Here is a 21,958-nt window from a genome sequence, read left to right on the forward strand (position 1 = left end):
CCAATTGATAATTAGTCGCACGTTAATTTAAGGCCGACATCCATCGCTCGTCACAAATAGAAGACTTTATCAGCTGCTTAACGAACTAAAATTGGACTCACCTTGTAGAATATGCAAGGCTGGAAGAAAATCATTTCTCCCGACTCACGCTTAATTAACCTTAACAGATGAGGGAGAGCAGGGGTTAGAGTGAAGAAAAAGAAGCGCAGACAACTTTACATAAAGACATCTGAGCTAAAGCGTTGTTTAAATGTTTTTAATGCAAAAATGTTATATACATGGATAAAAAACATGGGTGAACAGTAATAAAAAATGACACTTGATACTTGTTTTGACATTTTTTTGCAAACAATATATTTCATAAAAAATGTATTATTAACTTTGTTCCTTCATACATTGGTCTTGGTGAGCACCAGAAGTCTCTGGTATGTACCTTCAGCTTATACCAAAGCAAACAAACAAATAAGCAAAAAGAGCATGCAAGCAGAATCACCTTGCGACAGCACACACTTTTCATAAAAGGTTTGCTTGTTTATTTGTGTAAAATATGTGCTTAAACGCAGAATGGTGACATCTGTGACTCCATATTACACTACTACGAAAGAAAATGTTTTAAAAAAAAAAAAAAAAAAAAAAGCATGACATATGAGGTGTGTCAGAAAAGCTCCAGGACTAACGTTACAAAAGACATAACAGTGCTGCCTTGGGATACGAGTAACCTGACTTATAAGTTTTTCGAGATACAAGCAGTCATTCGGCCAATTCTGGTGATAGCGAACTCAACTAACTTAACAACAAGCAGCACTTTGGCAGAAAGTGTACAATTCTTCAAAAAACAACCTTCAAACTGTTGAATGCCACTGCCAGTAGAAGTTTACTGTCAAACTAAACATCAACCAAAGAGAATTACACATTCTGCTTTTAAAACTAGTTTTGCCTTCCAACAGTCCTTTCAGCTTAATGCTAACAATAATACAAAACGCCATAAATGGGCTAACGAACAACATCAGTGTCATGGTGTTATAACCCTTTAACAGATATTTGAACAAACAGTGGCGCAACACAGAGACAGACAAATATAACAACACACAAACGGCAACTATAACGGCAGCTTACTCAGTTGTTACTCAGTTGTGAAACTTCATTTGTCTCTATGTTTGTATTATCCTATGCCCGGGTGGACGAAGTGCACACACAAGGAGCAGCATAATGTACATTGAATTGAGGCAAAAAAAAGTTACATAAATGTTCTATTTATGTCATTATTGTATGTTTTTATAAAATACATTTTATTTTTCTTATTAAAAACATGAATGGATTATTGGCATTTCAATTCATGTCAATGGTAAAAGATGAAGTGTGGTCATGGAACGAATTAAATTTGTATATGAAGGCACCACTGTATTTTTGTTTTTGTGACATCCATACTAGAACTTTCTGACACACCTCGTACGTGAACATTTGTACTAAACACAGACTTGTAATAATGATAGTAAAGCGATTCCATGTAACATTCAAATCTCAGGAAAGTGGCCCTCCTCTTCTGTGCTCTGCCATTGGGTCATTTTCTGTCACACTCATACACTCTCACTGTCATACTGCAATACCTTTTTCAGTCATACCTGTAGTGAGGGGAACTATGATTAACCTTGGCACTAAAAGTATATTATTCCTCCCACTGCAGAGCTACTTTTGCATGTTTGACGCCAACCTCTCACTCAAACCCTTCTGGGCCGCATTCATGATTCTTGTACTGCATCTTCTATCTACTATATTCTCCCTCCTCCTGCATATACAGTACTTACCTCATTTCAATACTACTATTTCATGTCTTAGCCCTCGATTTATTCGTACCCTTTTTGTTAGGCCAAAATTGACAGTGAAATGCTACAGTGGAGTTTCATCAAAAGCAATTTAGCTGATACTGAAATGTTATTTTGTACATGTAATACCCACTGATGTTAAAATACTACTAAACTAGGAAACAGAAATGTTGACCAGAGGTTCGAACGCTGAGTTCTGTGAAGTGACTTTTCAGCAAGTGGCTAAATGGTGTGCCAACACTAAGTGGACTCTCCAGCATACTACAGCATGCACTTGAACACACTACCAGGCCCGAGATGCCAGGAGGATCTCTACTGATATGGCTAAAATAAAAAATAAAAATAAAAAGTTTCCAGTTATTTTATTTCCTGATTCATTAGTGTACTTTGTCTTTCTCTGTCTCGTTTAGACACTGATATCAGACATTCGGGTGACGTTTTAAAAGATGATGAAACAATCTTACTTTGGTGTGTGTGTGTTCTTTAAATTGGCCATAAAATGGACTAATTCATTCAATGTCATGTTATCGTATTTTTAAACACAACAAAATTGTTAATGTGCAGTGATTTTGGCCTGCTTACAACAGTGGTGTGTCCTTTCTCATTAATTCGTCTTTAAAAAGACAAATATTGGAGCTAGCTCAGTTCGTGTGTGACTATATGTTACGTGGAGTGACAAAGCTTTTGTACATTCATGTAGATCAAATCAAAGATAAACAAAATCAAAATGAACTAATTATTGCATCTTCACATTAAATGAAGTGGTTATAACTTTGATTCAAATGTGGCACAATGTTATACTTGATACCATTTCAATCATTCATTAAGTGCAGAAGGAAAGTTCCAGACTTTGCTATGCTAGTATATGCATTTATACGCAAAAATACGGATCGGAATGTGTCATAGTATTTGGTCGCAAAGTGGACTCCATAAATCCTGATCCTGATGATGGTCCGTGAGGAAACAGTAATGGGGTTCATTTGTGACCAAAATAGCGGTCCAACCAGCAGATTGACTGATATTTCCCTCCTATGAGAGCAGACATGATTCTACGGTAAAGTCACAGTTCGTGTGTGTAGTTGTGTTTTGGGAGGCAATTGACATGACTTCAAACAACAGGATACTGTGCATGACGATCTAAAATTAACCTCCTTTGTTTAGCTTGACCCTGTACTTCAAACAGCAGATTGTGTTTGATAGTGACAGATATCTGAATTCCACTACTACAAGGTTTGATTTCCGTTTTTCATTGAATGCAACATCCTATTAAAAGACTATTCATATTTTCTGATTTTCCTCTCTGGATCTGAATCTACACAGCTGCAGTCATGGCATTCTTCTGTCTTGGATTGGCTTGGTGTTGATGTTGCTGTTGCTGTTGCTGTTGCTGTTGCTGTCGTCCACTGTCTCCAGTGTAGCCATACTGTTCTGGACTGGGATCCACAAGTTGCCTGGAGGAACAGTTTTCTCTTACATAAGAATACCGATACTTTGATGGGATTCTGTGGCTTCATTTGTGTATTGGGGAGTAATATCATTTCCATGACATTAGCATAAATGTAACCTAAGGCAGTGACAGTTTAAATCAGTGGTATTCAAAAACACAGTGAGGTTCTTGAAATGAATAAAGTACTTATAGCTTTGCTGAAATGATGAATTTCTATGTTCTGCTCTCAAAAGGACATTGAGGTAATTTAATGCATCTCCAGGACGACGAAGACAAAGTACAGCTACACTCTCACATACCAAAATTGGAAAAAAGTCAGACCGCCTGAACAAAAGTATGTGTCATTAACTTCATTTGAACACTGAAGTTATAATCTTGCAAAATACACTACTTTAAAGGGAAGTTAACCATTTTCATATTTGTAACAACTGTCTGTATATCCTTACAGTAGTCTACATGAGTGAAAAGATCTATGAAAAGACAAACAAACAAAAAACTCTCTCTGGCCCCATCTTGTACCTTTAATTTGATTGTTTAAGAAACCACTGTGCACACGGAAGAACAACCAATCAGAGACAGAAGGCACGACTGACAAGGTATCAATCATTTTCCGTGCACTCGCAAGCACACTCATTGCTTTCCTTTTTTCATAGTGGGCACAGTGGGCTTACAGAGCTCGCTGAAACTATGACAGACTATCCACCTCTGGGGGAAAACAGGTCCATTCCTTGTTTAGCAACAACTGGGAATAAAACTAGCACACAAAAGTAGAGTGAAGGGACTTCAAGCAGTGAAATGCGGCTATATTCAAATTTTGCTAGCAGTATTAACACAGCAAACTCCCTTTTTCATATAAAAGAAGCCTCTCAAAATGTCGTTTTTACATGCAACAATGGGCTTGACGAGCGTTAACATTTTGCAGAATATAATGTAATATTTGGACTGTAAAATGAACTATGAATTCTATTCTAGGGCATGTATTCTGCAGTCGCACATATTTTGTTTACCCACACTGCACTATCGTAGCATGCTATTACTCAACTATCATAACAGTTCTTTTCTCTAAAAACTAAACTCTCAAGTCCGAAATGAGTACCTATAGGCATGTTCACCCTTAAACTGAACTCACCTGTAACCTCCTCCACCAGTAGTTCCACGGACCATCGTGTCGTACCGCAGTCCCCGAAGCGGCGGGGTGGGTGATGGGGGCACATCCTGCCGCAAGGGTCCTCTCTGCTGGGAGCTAAGGGCACAAAACAAGCAGTGAGCAGGCACTGTTGAGAACTCCAAGGTAGTATTATTATCACTCTTATGCAGAGACAGTTAGTGGTGGCTGGATACAGAACATACGAGGTGTGTCAGAAAACGCACTCACAAAAGAGATTTTTTCCTTTAATGTAAGTGCTCTGGCGTATATAACTGTGACCTCAGCTCTCTTTATATAAATATCCTCTGTGACAGATCGTCAAGCAATGCGCGGAGTGATGACACCGATGAGACAAAACTTGCTAGGTGATGAATCATGGATCTTCAAGTACAACCCGGGGACGAAAAGCCAGAGCCTAAAGTGGAAGAGTCTGACTCTGTAAAGGTCGACGTAAGCAAGACAGTTGAAGTCAAAAGTCACGTTCATCGCATTCCTCGATGTGAGGAGAGAGTTTTTGCCACAGAGCCGGAGGGTCAACCAGCACATGTCTACAAAGAGATCCTACAGCATTTGCTTCACCGTGACAACACGCCTGCTCACGATGGCCAGAGCTTCTGACAGTTCCTGACTGAGAAGAACATCGCTGCACTGGACCAACCTCACGACCTGGCTCAATTTGATTTTTTCCCCCTCTTTCCCAATGTCAAGGGGGAAATCGAGGGTATGCGTTTTGAAGACATGGACGACATCAAGATGACCGTGACCATGGAGCTAAGGAGAATCCCGGAAGAATCCTTCTAGGACTGGATGAAGGCGTGGCAGAGAAGGCTGGGAATGTCTGATAGAATCCAGGGCGACTTCGAAGGGAAAAACTTGAAGTTTGGATTTGAAACATAACTTTTGTGACAGCAGTCAGTCCTGGAACATTTCTGACACACCTCGTATGAGTTGAATAAGATGGACCATGAGCTAAGAAGAAACTGTTGCTTTCAATTACCTTGGGTGGGAGTAAAAACCAGAGTCAACTCCCCGAGGGTCCCCTGGCCGTGAGTATGGTTGGCTTGGGGGGTAGTTGGAGAATGATGGAGGGGACTGCGAGTTGGGGTTAAGGTAGGACGGGGCCTTGTGGTAACCTTGCGGAGCCTGGGGAGCACCAATGTAATGACTTGACCAGGGATGCATGGTGTACTCAGCTGGATCCAATGGACCTCGTCTGGAAAAGGCAACATGACAAATGATCGATTAGGACAACACCAACTAATCCTTGAACACGTGGGTAGTTCATTTTTTAAAGAAACTATCTTGGGGCACTGCAGCCCATGCAGAGTTAAAAAAAAAAAAAAAAAAAAAAAATCTATTAATATGAGTGGAGTCTCATACTGCACTAGTTGCTTTTGTTCATTAGTTCATCATCATTAACGTGGTGTTTAAAGAAGACAAATATAGACCTGAAGTAGGCCTTTTTTAAAACTCAGTGAGAATGAACACTCCTAGAAAGAAAACAAGAAAAATGAACCACAAAATGTTTTTTCTCAGCTGCACCTATAACTTGGCAACCTGTCACAACAGCTCAGATAATTTTCTCCTTCATTAGTAGTTTCCCGCCCGCGACCCTAGTGAGGAGAAGCGGCTCAGAAAATGGATGGATGGATAGTAGTTTCCCACCCTTTTTTGTCATTTCATGTTTTTGTGTGTGTCATGTTAGTCAGTTTTGTATTGGTTTCAGCATCTTTAGCCATGACATTCTATGGCGGAGAGTATCGGCGCTTCTTGTGTGAGCCTAGACCGGCAGCCTGTTTACGACACCTCCGATGCTTTCACCCCTTTTTTGCACTTTCCACGCTTTTTGTGTCGTGCTGGGCCGTTTGCACTGTTGCGGTGTTTTGGTATTGTGTTGAGCGGAAAATGTCGATGCCGTTGCGCTACGATGTTGCAACTGCGAGGAGCATCTCCCCAATATGGAAGCGGCCACCGTCATCACCTCAGCGAAGAATGCATCCTTTAGGAGACATGGAGAGGGACGAGAGCCAGTGCTAAAATGAAGTAAAGGGAACCAAGAGCGAGGTTTAAATGGGACATGCGTGCTACTCCCCAATGAACAAACTATTGGCTGTTAGAAAACCCAGCTTGAAGTAAATGGGAGTCACATCATTGTATTCTATTGTCTTTTATGTTAGCAATTTGTTACAGCTGCGGTTGTTGTTAAAGTGCTCTAGAAATAAAGTCGACCCGAGTTGAGTCTTGAACCTCTGTTTCTACGCTATGATATTTAATACTGCTGCCCAGAAGAGTTGCCATACTGTGGATGTACTGTAGCTCAGCTTCCCAGAGCTGACTTCATGTTGTTCTCTCTTAGATCCCAAACTCGTTGAGACTGAATCAACAGCACCTTTGCTGTTGTCAGCCAAGAAGTGGACTCAATGTTGGCTCAATTATTTCAATACATGATTAACCTTAAGCGGTTCCATTGTGCTTTGGACCACATCAAGAAGCTAAAGACTGGTACAAACACACAATGTATCCAATGGCCCCTTAAGTAACATGACAGTTTCAAGTCACTTCTGGCTCAGTTATAACCTCACAAAGATAAACACAGTTATTGTAATGTGGCCTGGCCCAGTTAATCGATATGGATGGCTTGTGCCCAAAGGAAAGAAAGTACTGTAAACAGACATGTCCACCACATAGCTGACATTACGAGGTATTGCATTATCTCGCTGTCACTTCATCTTCCCGCGTGTGTTTCCCACCTCAGTTTATTTGTAACTTTTGGGGTTTGTATGTTGACTCATGGGCTGAGCTTCTTGAATGTATTCATTTCATCATATACATTGTTTTTCAGAACCAATTCTCATTTTTCCAAGTGAGTGCCAAAGTGACACATAAAAATAAAACCTCCAACCAATCCAAGAGTGATTCAAATTCATATTTGTTAATAATCATGAAAACTTTGAACCTGGCAGAATGCTGGTGGTCTCCACACTGATGCCTGTGTGTGGCAATTTGGGCGGTCAGCTGCGGAACGAGTCTCACCAACTACATGCCCACCATATTTGGGATGCTTCTTGCCCTCCTGACTCCATATTTACTGTGTATGTGTCAATGAATATGAGAAAGTGTCGACACATTTCTGCTTGTCATCTGTCAGTCATCTGTCTTCTGGTTTTACTGAGCCTGCAACCATTTCACAAATATGTCTCAATGTCCTCCTTTTAACAAAAATAAAAACAAAAAAAAACAAATGTAGCCAGTGACTCTGCTCAATTTGTCCTGTACAACCAAATATTTGTTTTAAGAGCTTTATGACTATATCTGCCTGCAGGTTTTGCACATTAATCACCTGAAAGTAAACCTGTACCCGTATCAGTCAGATGTTATTGTGCTAGCATGAGAACTATATTGCATATATATGTGCATTCTTTTTCAGCAACAGTGTACATATGGGAGCTCAATGCATACAACAAACATGGGGTGCATACTGGCCACATCCAAGTGAGAGCACAACCCAAAACTATATTTTGCCGTTCAATGGCTATATTGTTTAAAATTCTGTATTTTTTACAAATATGACAAATAAATGATCTTTTTATGTGTGTAAATTATACAGTATGTATCTTTAAAGGAAAAATTAAATTAAAAAATGATGCAGATACTTTACAGTTGCTTGCATATTTCTTACATAATTCATAGAATTTCGCAGACAGGAAAATACTCGATAATAATATAAGTAGTTGTCCGACAGTCTTATGAGAGGGGCCATATTGGTAATGGAGTGGAAATCCAGTTAAAATCTGTGGGGAATCAATTGTAAATCCAGTGGCAAGTTTGGAATTCTCCCCCCAGGAACCAAGTCAGGACTGCACAGCAGCTGGGGATTATGGGGTAATAATGAGAGTGGAAGCCATTACTGGCTGGTATTTACACACACATGCATGCATTCAAGCGCACACACACACACACACACACACACACACACACACACAGAACTGTTGCAGTATGAGAAGTCAAACAGCAGCGTCGATGTACATAAAGAAACCACTAATTAAACTTTCCAAGTTACACCCACCAATTTAAAATAATCTGTGAATGACGTGTGGGAAAAGTTATAAAAGACAACATTCAAGAGTTTTCACAATCATAAAAATCACAGTGGGGAGTGGTGTTTATCTTGAACTGATCATCTGTCATTCACAGGGTTGATAAAGAAAGGGACAATCGTTCACTATTCACACTTAAGGGTAATTCATAGGGCCTCCTTAGAAAGTCAAACCTCCTCACCTATATACCACCTTACTTCAACCTTTGTGGAAAACGTCATCAGCGGATATTGCTGATGTACAGTAAGTCTTTTGAGTGCCTTCTTTCTTCGCTTTTTCTGTACCTTTTCTCTCTCACTCAAAAGTTTTACCACTCGCATGTTTCTATGTTTATATTATATTTCCTGTTTATAGATTTTTCTGTACGGTTACTCGTCTGCTACTCTTACAATTATTTAAGGTGTTTTAATGCTCCCATTGCTATATACTGTTTTATACTATTTTGTCACTGAAAAAAAGTTTTGTTTTTTTTAAAGCCTATATAGCATGAAATCCTTGAGCGTCTTCGGTTAGTCTGTAAACTTTGATGGTGGCCTGTTGCTATTAATATTGCTGATTGTAGGTAACATCCTTTCGTAAAGGGGTTACCTTTGCTAAAGTTGGGTTAAAGGTTGCATCAAGGCACCGTTCCTAAGCAAAAACGAGAATCAATGTCTTCAGTAAACCTAAAGCCAGAAGTCACTTATACCAACAAATTGGCTGAATTTGAACATTTTGCTTCCTTTGTGCTTGAGATCAGAAAAGAAAGAATGTCTGAAAGATATTCCTTTAGTGATGTGGGGTGTGTTTAGAGTGATTTTTCTTTCCCCTCTCTAATCTGCTGGGAAAATGGTCGGGGCCAACATTCGTAAATGTGAACCTGTTCAATTTTGATGGCAAATCCTTTTATGCGGGGCCAACTCAAGAGTTCAGTTGAGCCACGGTCTCCATAATTAGGATGTAAAATGGAACGATAGTCAAACGAAGTGACCTGACACAAATAGAGGAGTAACTGGTTGTGTTGAGTGTTTTTATAATGTGTCTCAAGTCATTCACCGCAGTAATAAGGACAGTTTGTAAATGCAATGCATATATGGGTAAGCTAACCTTTAGCCTTGCTTCTTCAGCTATTCTATTCTTCTTCTTTGATTCATCCAGCAGTCTGAATGCACTATGGCAAAATGCTGTCTTTCACAGGTCAGTCTTGGTACTACGACTTTGGGAGAAAGCTACACTACCAAAACCTCTACAAGTTTTGAATAAATTGGTCGTCATCTTTTTTTTAAGTTATCAAACACTAATACAAAAGCAGCAAGTGCCAAAACGACATATGGAGGTGGGGAAAACATTGGTTGAAGGGATAATTGGTAATACAGCTCACTAAGCCGTGGACCCAGACAGTGTTTTGTGGTAACGTGAGACTTTCTTTTTCTTAGGGATTTCAGGTTTGCGATGGATTTGAGAGTAAACACGGGAATTGTTATATAACTTCTTGCTTTCTCTCTCAATCACTCTCACGCACAAACTCTTGTAAAAGTGCTGGATCCAGCTGTTACCCCAGTGTAAACACGTAGGTGCTCTCACACATGCACAAACATCAATCTTCTCAGGCTGTCTGGCACCAAACACACATATGCTTTACGGAAGGCAGCAACAAAGAAGAAATAGAAGCAATGGTAAAAGAAAATGCTTTTGCTGTTATAATATCATTTCTTGTAAATATGGCTCCTGTGACATGTCACAGGAAGTTGTATGGCACTTCACTTTCCTAATGCGCCAATCTAGTGTTTTAATCCCAGAGGCAGCACAGTCCAAATAACGTGAAGATAAAAATCTACTTTCTGTTATCTATTGCTCATCACTGCTACATTTAGTACAACATAAATCCCTGTACGGCGTGTGTTGCGATGGTGGTAGAGAAAAACTATGTGCATGCAGAATGCAATTTAAAGTGTAATACAATGTGTTTTTTTTTGTTTTTCCCCAGATGCCCTGGGCAGGCAACATTGCATCGAGAAGCGGCTTCCAGTATGATTGGCAGTTGCCTTTGTTGACTAAACTAAACCACTCTAAGCCGCTGCGTGAAAACCCTGGCCAGGTATGGAATTAGGAATCTTGGACTGTATGTGTGAGTTGTGACAAAACCTAATCTCACCAAATGAAAAAAACATTATGGGTGACACCTGAAGCAGCAGAGATAGGCAGAAGCCAAATAAGACATTAAGCTATTCTGCTACTTATGGCTAAGTGATTGCAAAGCGAGTGTGTTTGTGTGACTGAGTGTCAGAGATGGTTTCTTGTTAGTTCAGCTGCCAGCAAGAGTTGTGTTGGTTCTTTGGTGCTCGAGGCCCTTAAACCTGCCTTGATCCTTGACCCCGCCAAGTCACGCGATACTCCATTAGCTCCTAACTAACACTCGCATGGGTCAAAGTCTAGAGGATATTATCAAGAAGGAATTAGGAGCATATCAAATGCATAGAAATAACAGGCAAAGTGTGAGCTAAGACAAACGAACATTTGGTTTTGGGGGGTCACCAACAATTCTACAATTTCCCATGTCATTAGTATAGCACCTTGGTGTTTCATTATAATATGCTGTTGGTATCGTCTGCATATGTACGTAGATATTGTTTCTTTGTTCGGGCCTAAGCAGTAGGTGGTGCGAAAAAGCCCTCTGGGAATTGCTGTTGAATATTATTATTATCGTTGTTCCGACAATTGAATCCCCTTTTGGGGGCCCCAACATGCCCCAAAACTCATCAAGTATTGCAAGTGCGCGTATGCTGGTTAATATGAATGTATTTTAGGGGTCCCGAACACCACTCTCCAAACATTTGTCCCGGAAAATAGTTTCCAGATCAACACAAAATTTGGAAGACAACTATGGGATTCACAAAAAGGTCTCATGGTAACGTGAACGAAATTGAAAAAAAGGTCGACCATTTTGGTTTAGACGGAGTCATTTTGGGCCAATTCCAGGGCTTGTACTTTGAAAAACTCTGACTTGACTCGGGAATTTGCTCAAATTCAGCTTCAATTTAAATTCAGCTTCAACTGAAAAAAGCTATCCAAGACTGATGGGTGACGTTACATTGCTAATCTTTTGCTAATCTCACACTGGCAAACTGGGCGGATTATGGCATTAAATCTTGATATCTTGACGATTATCAGGATTCTCAGAAGGTAAGAAAAAATTGGTCCTCCCCCGAGACAATTTTCAGTGACAAAACGAAATTGGGTGGACGTGTCTATCATAACAGGATGCATGGAAAAGTCTAAGGATCCATGGCTGGAACTGAAGTGAACAGGAAGTCAGTCATTTTGGTGTCAAGCAGCCATTTTGGGAGAATTCCAGGACTCAAACTATGCTGATCTCTGACAAGTGAATTTTCCCAAATGAGCCCCAATAGGAAGTCGGGGTATACGTCGGGGTATACTGGACAGATGGATGGCGTTAAATTATGTTGTTGTTTTTTTGCCTACGGCGTTTAATGTGGGCCTAGCATGGTGTCAGTTATTTGATGCTAGGAGTAAAAAATGCAAAAGAGTGATTATTATGGCCTCCTTTATTTTTGGGTGGTTTGTAAAGCTACCAAAGCACTATTTAGTTGATAACTGCTACCAAACACATTTTAATCAAATAACCTAGAAGGGTACAGAATTAATGGTTACATGTACTCCTTTTTCTTGACCTGCAAGAGAGATATGTGCTGCAAAAGCATGTAGATGATGCTTTTACCCAGGACAGCAGAGCCAATCTGAGTTGAGATGGCAACACAACGTGGGGTTTATCAACAAAAGGTCAAAGAAGAAATATGGAAAATGATGAAAAAATGTGCCAAACTGATGAACTCGAGAGATTAGGTTAAAGAGGAGGGAAACAAAAAAGGCAATGAAAATGTTACACTTACATGAGTGATTTTTCAACTTCAGTGTGGAGAGGGAAAAATTAAAACCAAAAAACGAGAAGAAGAAAAACAACTAAATAAAGATTTAGCAAATGCAGCTGGAAAAAAAGAGGAACAAAGGCAACAGTTCGGCCATACTGAAGGTCACCATGCTCAGACGGTCAATTGAAGTTTAAATGTAAAAAAGAAAAAGAAAATACTTGAAGGGCCTTCTATCTGTCTTTTTCAATAAAGGTCTGTCATATTTGATTAATTTACCAAGAAATTATGAATCACAAAGTGGCCCCTTCTGGAAACTAACATGATTACATTCCCTAGTGAATTGAAGAGCGTGTGCATATACAGACACACATGCTGGTATCGGGTTTACGTGTGCACTTGTGATAGTGTGAGGTTGAATGTAAGGGGAAAGCTGCAAAAAGAAAATACAGTCCACAGCGAATGAATACAAAATGTATTCGATAGAGGAAAGAAAAGGGAGAAGGACAGGGGACTAACCTATTATAGGAAAGAGAGGAAGCGGGAATGAGGGCCTCCCAGATGGTAGGGGACTGTTGCCTCGGAAACACAGAAGAGGGCAGAACAATGGAGATTTGGAGTGCTGGTTCACAAAACATCATAATACATAAATGCCAGTTGGAAACCGGTTTGTGAAGCTACGGCCAAAAACTACTAAATCCGTACTTCATTAAGTCATATACATAAATTAGATGGACTTAGAAAGATAAAAAAATGCTTAATATTCCGTATTTTCAGGACATTAAGGCTCACCGTATTAAAAGGCGAAGTCTCAGTTACGGGGTCTATTTCTGTATTTAACCCATACATAAGGCACACCGTATTATTGGGCGCAGGCATGGTAAAACATAAGCTATCTTAAAACATACGGTAGTATGCATGCACGCTAAAACAATCTTTTTGAAAAGGCAGCGGGAGCAAAACTGAGTTCGGTTGTACTTTATTAAGTATTTAACAATGTGCTCACGTTATTTTTTGATCAATCCTCATCCACAAATCCGTCAAAATCCTCATCTTCTGTATCCGAAATGAACAGTTGGGCAAGTTCTCAATCAAACACGCCAGGTTCCCTCTCGTACTCGTCGGAGTCAGTCTCATTGCCGTGCGGCTCCTCAGAAATGATGCCGGCTTTTACGAAAGCTCGAACAACAGTGCGAGCGGACACGTTAGCCCAAGCAGCCACAATCCATTCACAAATTGTGGCCTAACTCGCCCGGTGCTGCCTCCTAGTCTTAGTAAAGCTGTGTTCGCCATCTGTCATCCATGGCTCCCACACCGCTCGCAACTTCACTTTGAACGCCCTGTTTACACGGATGTCCAACGGTTCGTCAAGCCTCCCGGAATGATGGCAAGCGTCGAGTTATTGCACTTAGTCGAATGGTGACTCAGTAATCCATCGCTCGAGTTGGCCTTCCAACTCGGGCCACCTCGCCTTGTTTCCGCGTTCTGTTGTTCTTTTTTTTCCGCGGAAACTCAGCTTCGTCATCTTGACTTGGCGAAGCTCGTTTTCCTGCTTCCTCGAGTTGGTCTTCCAACTCGGGCCGCCTCGCCTTGTTTCCGCGTTTTGTTTTTCTTTTTTCCGCAGAAACTCAGCTTTGTCTTCTAGGCTTGGGTTAAGACTCCACTGTCACGCGCACCCTTCCCCCTTTACGTCCGCATACTGTCCTCAGTTACGTCCGCCTTCCTCTATATAAGCAGCGTGTCGGCAGGAAATGCTCCCAGTCAGTCAAGCGGAGCGCTCAAAGTCACACAACAACATTTACAGATTTTGGAACTCGGTGCACACATAAGGCGCGCCGCACTATTAGGCGTCCATTTTGGAGAAAATGTAAGACTTTTAAGTGCGCCTTATGGTCGTGTAAATACGGTATGTCCCTCTCATGTGGCTCTGCTATAGAGATTTGAATAAGTGCAAGAGGAAGGTCAGCATTTGGCGAAAACAAATGACCCTAACTGGACACATCATAAGGTTTCATTATTTGAAGAAAAAGGAGCTAAAAGAGCAGCCTTGGAGCCCTGAGTTATTTTTAAGTAGATGTCATGCTATAAATAAAACACGTAACTTTTGTCCTGGGGGACAATACCCATTGTAGATTACCATTAGTTTTGCCCGGTTATACCGATACTACAAATGTACCATGATAATTTACCGTCAAAACTAAAAAGCGATACGTTTAAGGGACGAATGATGCCACGTATTCTTAGTACTTCTGCACAGTTCGGCACATAGCGATGAAAGATGGAAAAGAAAGGCTAAGTGTGCTTTCTCCATGTGGGAAAATAACTGATCAGATATTTGAGTCTGTAACAGCTGTAAAATAATCATATTAGCTCCACTTGGTAAATACCAATTTGGGCCATGTAGGTGCAATGGGTTTAATTGGGTGCATTTGAGCTTGAAAGTATCATACCTAACCACTTAGACAGTTTAGTTGGTGACTTCCTGACACATCATGAGATCCATTACTGGTACTGTGTTCAATGAAACTACCTCAATTATTTCACATCTTGAGCCAATAAAGTCTCAGCTACATGTAATAGTTTCAAGCTGGGACATTTCATTCAGAGCATGATGACTTGATAAAAATTGCATGTGAAATTACAAAACCACAAAATAGCACAACTACTAATTTGATACATGAAGAGGAGTTTTAAAGTAGTCCATGCAGAGGTTGAGGACGAACCCTGCCAAGCAGGTGAGCTCATCACCAGGAGAGACCTTGACAGAGGCAAACAGACCACAAATGTGTTGAGGCTGTTTGCATGGTTCACTGCCAGGACTGTTTCTATTTTAAAGTAAAAGGGGCAGTTACTATACTACTAAGTTTGCCTGTCAATTTCATTAAAAGCACAAGTGTATCTATTAAGTTTTACATGCACATCTTAGAATAGCTAACCCTATTTGGTTAATTTTATGCATCCATCTAATTTTAATACCGCTTGTCTGAAGGAAGGTGGCAGATGAGCTGAAACCTATCTAGCTGACATTGGGTGAGAGGCGCGGTACACCCTGCGCCGAGTTGCAGAGTGTATTCTTTTTAATGTATACATATCATTATCATAATGTACAGTGTGCTACACTTTGTACTAAATCGTTTAAGATTTTCCAATAATGATCATTTTATACTACTTATCCTGTTCCCAGTCAAAAGGAAGCTGGGGTTTATCCCAGTTGACTTAGGGTGAGAGTTAAGGTACACCCTGGGCTGATAGCGACTGACAACTAAATATACATGAAAGTCTATATATAAATTCATATGGATGTTTTTAGCCTGTGGTAGGAATCCGAAGTATCTGGAGGCATCCCATACAACGCATATGTGCTGATTGTATGTACCACTACAGTATATCTTCATCCCAAAGAGTGCCTCAGAGATTTGGCAACATTTTACATTAGCTAATCAATATTTTGGGAACTAATTTTGGCAATGAGTAAAAAACACAAGTGGCACAAACGAAGTTCAAGGGAGGCTCTTTTTAGCATCCCCTACATGGCTAAGGACAAGGGTCTTGATCAGTCCAGATACACAGAACAAAAAAACAGTGGACAATGGGGTTGCTTATGCAGCGGTTGTAAAGTGGTCTGGGAAAATCTCAGGCCTGGTTGGGAGGTCTTGTCAAGAGAGATTGAGAGAGGCAGAAAGAGTGAGGGACATTCCGTTTCCTTTCTCCCCTAAACAGTGGCAAAGAATGTCCTCTTTTTTTAAATCCAAAACTTAGAGACCACGAGGAAGAAGTGGTTAAAAGAGGCTATTTTGAAACGGAAAAAAGCAGAAAATAGAAAGTAACAAATGGAAAAACGCAACTAAAAGAGACATGTAGAGAAAGAGATACACAAAACAGCATGCGCTTCTCATGAGTAATAATCAAATTATCATTCTTATGAGGAAATGACAGCCTTCCCAGAGACCTGAACGACATGTCTGATTGGTGAGTTAAATCCAATAAGAGTGATAACAAGGAAAAATGGGACAGGGTGTTTGGCTAATCTAATTGGGTCAAACCTGCATTTCAAACAACAGATTGCTATAGACAAAATAAATACTAACTTAATAAAAAAAACGTTGACGTGTTTTGAAATTCACACACAACTCAAGGCAACACAAAAACACTCAGTAAATCATTCAATACAGCAGTAAAAATCTGATCATCATGGGCTTCCCCTAGAAAAAAAAAAACAATATTATATCATGTCTCGAAACAAAAGCCGCTTTCTCACTCACAGTGTTTCCAGGCAATTGGTACATCAGAGGCGCAAGAATCGAGGCAGGAGTCAGACAGGACTCGCCAAAGCGGTACATGCCGTGTCAGAAGTGCACATTCACAGCCGTTGCAGCTTTCCCCATTAAGATTATTACATATGTGGAGACAACATGCAACAACAATAATCCTTTCAACAACAAAGAGGCAGGAAGCTAAACTTCCCACTCCGGTCAAGCCTGGTAGCATTGGATACTCCTGATGCTATGTCAGAAGCTGTAAAATTCCTTAATCAACTTCACCCTCCAATCCCACATTAGTGCCTTAACATTCAGGACCATGAGCAGAAAAGAAGAAAATCTCTGGCATGAGGCCAATTTGATACATATCTATTTTGTAGGTGCATGTGTTGGGAATTGATTAAAAAGCGATACCTTTAAGGGACGAACAGTTCGATGTGACTTGGTTCAGTTTAGGAGTGATGTGGTTCAATACAGTGTGGGAACAATGCGATGGTTAACATTTCTTGATATATGGTAGACGTTAATGATAAAGAACCTAATTCTACAAAATGACATTCCTACAGTATTTTCAAACGTGCAAAAAGACCACATATCCCAGAGCCTTTTTCCTTTATGGTTTATTATTATTAAAATCCTTATTAGTCAAGTATTCTGATGAAAGCAAGAACAAAAAAAAAGGTACCATATTAGCATGCTCCTGCTTGTTGCTTGGTTCTAACTGACTATCATCATCTTTGTTTTCTCGGGGCATTTTTTGTTTAACCGGTGCACTTCAGAGCTCCTTGGCATAATTTATAAATAACACGGCTTTTATTGAATTGTCCTTTTCTTTTATAAAATCCCAAAATGCCCAGACTTTAGATTGTTGTTTTCCTGGTGCGTTGAAAATTATTCTGAGTCATTGGTGCTGTTAATATTTACATTGATTTTTGTTAGTTTTTCGTCATCGTTGTCAGACATGTTACAAGTCGTTATACTGTTTTGGATTATGAACATCACATTACGGAGCATGCGTGAGAGTCGTTTTGTGAGCTCTGGCATTGTTTTAGAGATAATAACAGTTAAGCCTCAGGCAATGAACTCTGAGTCTTGCCTTAGCGGATCCACAACTCTACAATCAATACGTCTAAGGATTCATGGCTGATTCATATCGATTGAGGAGCTGCTACCAACACAGCCGTATCTCTCGCCTTTATAAACGGTCGTATCGGTTTATTGTTCCCAACCCTAGTACAAACCCGGCTTAGATGACCAGTATGTAAGAGGTTATTAAAGCATGTGTTTCATTTTAGAGGGCGGCAAAGTTTGCGTAAGCATTGTACATAATCCTGAAAATTCAAAGTTATCACCAATGCAAGCCAAAAATAATATTACAAAGAAAACATAACACTTGTCAAAGCTAGCTCACAAATATTATAGAGCACAAAGTAGGGGATCCAGGGTCGCCATGACAATGACCATGATCCTATTCTCCTTAAAACAACCCAGCGTAGCAGCAACATGATTTTAAGTCTCTAAGGTAGAATCACCACGTTGATTTAGCTTCGATGGTTGTTTACAGTTGAAACTGGCTCTCAACAGGGGACTACTGTTCCAGTATAATGCAGCACTGTGAGATAAAAGTGTAGAAGTGTGAGAAACTGGTAAAATACAGATAGAATGTGCGATGTGGAGGAGGGGAGATGGTGGCATGGTATCAGAAAGAAAATGGCAGTGATAAGGACAATATCAGTATCTGTTTCCTCATTTCTCTTCTTATCTTGTTACCTATTAGAACATACAGATCAGTTATATTTGTTTTAAAAAAAGAATAATACAATTAGACTGACTTGAAAAGGCTACACTGTCAGAAATGTTGGACATATGTACAGTATAAGTTATACAGTATAATATTATTAATGGATATTATATTACAAGGACACTAATACGTCTCTCAGATGTCATTTTTTTAGACAAACTGTTTTCCAAGAAACTGTCTAACACATGCGGCATTGCTTTAAATTTTACACACGCAAGAACAAAATAAGGCACAATTGTAAGTATAAGGCTGTTTCTGCATCTGTCACATCATATGATATGGTATGACGATTGTTCACTATCTTCCAAACTGCTGCTTGTTATGAAGTGAGTTGAGTTCACAGCTCATGTCAAATTTTTGCTCGCAAGTCAAAGCCAAAAATGGTCCGAACGAAGACTCGTATCTCGAAAAACCCGTACGTCCCATCATTGTATTACCCATAGCTCCTCCTCCTCCTCCTGTTGCTGTTTCTTCCCATTGGAACAGTAAACTTTTCCCAGCCCAGAATGCAAATGGTTATGTCTCATTCACGCTCGACCGCACTATCAGCACACGCTATTAGCCGTGACTTCACATAACTTCGTGGAGTTGCTCGAAGCAAGGAAGAATTTATTATCATTACAAAGGTGCTAAACGGAGCACACAGAAAAAGTTATTTGCCAAAAATCCTTTGCTTTCATAATCTTTCCACCTTGGTGGAGGTCTGCGCTCAACTGAGTGCCTTTCTCGTCGCTAAAGCCTGAGAGTGAGACAGTGTCCTGTACGTGTGAGTGTGTGCGTGTCCAATTTCTCAAGGCTTTGCAAAGCGACAGCTAGACCCCCTAACTATCATCACTGCTCTCGGCCCCATCTGCTAAAGTCATCACCAGCACAGACACTCTGCCTCCCTCTTGCTCACACACATGCACAGACACACACAAACACACACACGCGGAAAGTGTGAAAAAGACATCTTTTAGCATTTTAACTGAGATGGGAACCAGACTATGAATGTTCTTATGCTCAGTACTTGTGTACTTCTATTAATTGACTGTCTCTTCCTCACGTGCTTCTAAGCAAACATTTTTCTTGTATAAAGTACCTGAAAGCGATACTTGAGGAAAAGTACAAGTATTTTAAACGAAAACGAACTGGTGGAGAAAATAACTATCTGGGAGAAGTTAAAGTTACCTTGTGGAATATTACTTGAGTAACAGTCAAAAGTATTTGACATTGAATGTACTTAGGTATCAAACATAATTTTCTCACAATAAATGTAAAAGTATTTTTTTTAAAAAGTGGGTGGTTGGAGTTTTGATTGTGCTTTTATCTACTTTTAGTTTTATGTACTTATTTTTATTTTAGATCTGGATGCCGGCTAATGAGCAAACTTAGCTAGCACACAAAGTCTGGCCATAACACAATGACTAAACAATCTCATGATAACTAAACGAACACTTACATTTTTACCTCACTGGATTAATATACATTTAGTTAAACTAGGAGGTTGAACGGGGAGTTTTTGAAGGGCAATGTTTATGTCACTTTAGGCAGGCATGAAGTACTTTATCCTCTAAGAAGAGTCTTTTCACTCAAATGTACGAAAACAGTTCCTGTAAAAAATGCATAGAGAATATAGTATGTCTGCAACTGTGTTTCTCATTAAGAGTAACACGTGTAAACGTGGGGTAAGCAGCTGTGGGCCATCACTTGTCCCCAACAAGTGTTAGAGTAACTTTTCACTGCAACTTTGACCTTTAGCCATTTCATGATCTTAATTTATCACACAACACAACATAGTGGAAACTCCAATGTTAAACACAATTGGTTGACTTCCAAGTTGTCTAAATAGTTTTCCCATTGTAAAAAAAAAAAGAAAGAAAATTAAAATAAACTGAGGCTCAAACCTTTGTCATCATAAAACACGCAATAATGCTACAAGCAATGATTTAATTAACATTTTAACATGCATAACTGTCATACAAGTATGACGAGAAGTTACGCTGCTACTACAGTGCTACAATAATGCACAACTACTCACCCTAAGTGATATTGTCACCTGATGATTTCGAGATCTTGCTGAAATTAATGAATGTTGTATCAGTATGCATTTGTGTAACTTTTGAGGCATATTTCACCAGAGGATTTTGGTGTAAATCTGAATTGTTGTATTCGGGCATTTGACTTTAAATCTAACATTGTATTAGGAACCTGTTTAGTGTACCCCACCTGAGTGGAAGGCAACAAAATGTGAAAGGCAATATTCTAATAAAGTACAAGAATTGATTCCTCCCCGTGATGTTAAAATCTGACCAAACATGCATTGAGGGTGTGCTATCCACTATTTGAACATGATTAGCTTTTTTAGCCTTTCATTTGTGAAGACCTGACTTTCAATTTCATCACACAGTGTTTGAATGAGTTGAGGTGAAGACTTTACCTCTTCACCAAACATATCCATCTATACCTCGATACAGACTTGAATTTTTGCACTTGGTCAAAGTCAAGCTGGAAGAGAAAAACAGCAGTTTCCAAAGGGTTCCATATAAGTCTGAAGCATCACATTGTCAAAAATGTCTTGGTGCAGAAGTATTAAGATTTGGGGGTAGCCAAGTGGGTCAAGCTGAGCACATAATTAGTTGAATAGAATGTCATGTGGAATGTCAAAAAAACCTAAGGGTAAACAACAGATAACTAAGATCTAACGAAAATTGAGGACAAAGACTGCACTGATTGCATATTGAGCAAAGTGGGGGTGGAGTTTGAGGAGTCACGGGTACTTTTTTAACCTTTGTCAACCCGTGGCTGAGTGGACCAAGAGAAGATATCCGAGTAGTGGGTATTTTGGGGAAAATAAGAAACAAAAAGGAAAGAAAAGAAGAGAAATACCTTGGTAGGGAGGCATACTGACGCTCCACCTCTTCATATTGTGGCGCCATTCGATGATCTTTCCCTCTGCCTGGAATCTGCAACAGACAAAGCAGCAAAAGTTGAGCATTTGTCTGTGTGTCTGCCAGTTTCTGTCGACCATTGAATTTGAGCCTATTCAGAAACAACCCAAAAAACAAAACAAAAACATTAATTCCCTCCCACCCCCCGTGTCGGTTGCCTGCCTTCTCTTGTGTTCTACCAACCCAGGGCTTATCTTTGAGATAGGTTTAGAGTGATTTGGTATGTCCGTATGTCTGATCCTGTTGCTTCCCAACTCTGACTCTTGCTTGCCATGGCTGTCTTCTGGTTAAATAAAAGTATTACACAGTCTGGCTGTATCGTGCTGCTCTTTCGATGCACTTACTCAAGAGTCATGCTGCAGCAACTCCACACACAAGGCTGACATGTTTCAATGGCAAAATACACATATTGTATTGCCAAAATAAAACAAAAAAACAACAACCTGTAAATCGCAAAAATGTGCATATAAAGGTATGCAATACTCATTAATTAGCTTGTATATTTCTGTGTGTGCATGTGTCTGACTGATAAGGATGTAATTTAGAAATGACAAAGGCTAGTTATTAGAGGTTTAGAGTTTGAGCCTA

At 39.8% G+C, this 21,958-nt stretch overlaps 1 protein-coding gene across 3 annotated transcripts in view; it reads right to left on the bottom strand.

Annotated features, from left to right (window-relative positions):
* Nucleotides 1–240: 240 nt before the first annotated feature.
* pard3bb (par-3 family cell polarity regulator beta b) overlaps nt 241–21,958 on the bottom strand; it is a 146,755-nt gene continuing 125,037 nt past the window's right edge. For all 3 annotated transcript variants that reach the window (XM_061691603.1, XM_061691602.1, XM_061691605.1), the window contains exons 24-27: nt 21,309–21,385; nt 5,415–5,630; nt 4,400–4,513; nt 241–3,274 (exon numbers count right to left, since the gene is read on the bottom strand). In XM_061691603.1, the coding sequence (XP_061547587.1) occupies nt 3,136–3,274; nt 4,400–4,513; nt 5,415–5,630; nt 21,309–21,385 (546 nt within the window). In that variant the 3' untranslated portion in view covers nt 241–3,135. The remainder of the gene's footprint in view (nt 3,275–4,399; nt 4,514–5,414; nt 5,631–21,308; nt 21,386–21,958) is intronic.

This window comes from Phycodurus eques, chromosome 12 (genome assembly GCF_024500275.1).
Source record: "Phycodurus eques isolate BA_2022a chromosome 12, UOR_Pequ_1.1, whole genome shotgun sequence".
NCBI classification, from domain to species: Eukaryota; Metazoa; Chordata; class Actinopteri; order Syngnathiformes; family Syngnathidae; genus Phycodurus; species Phycodurus eques.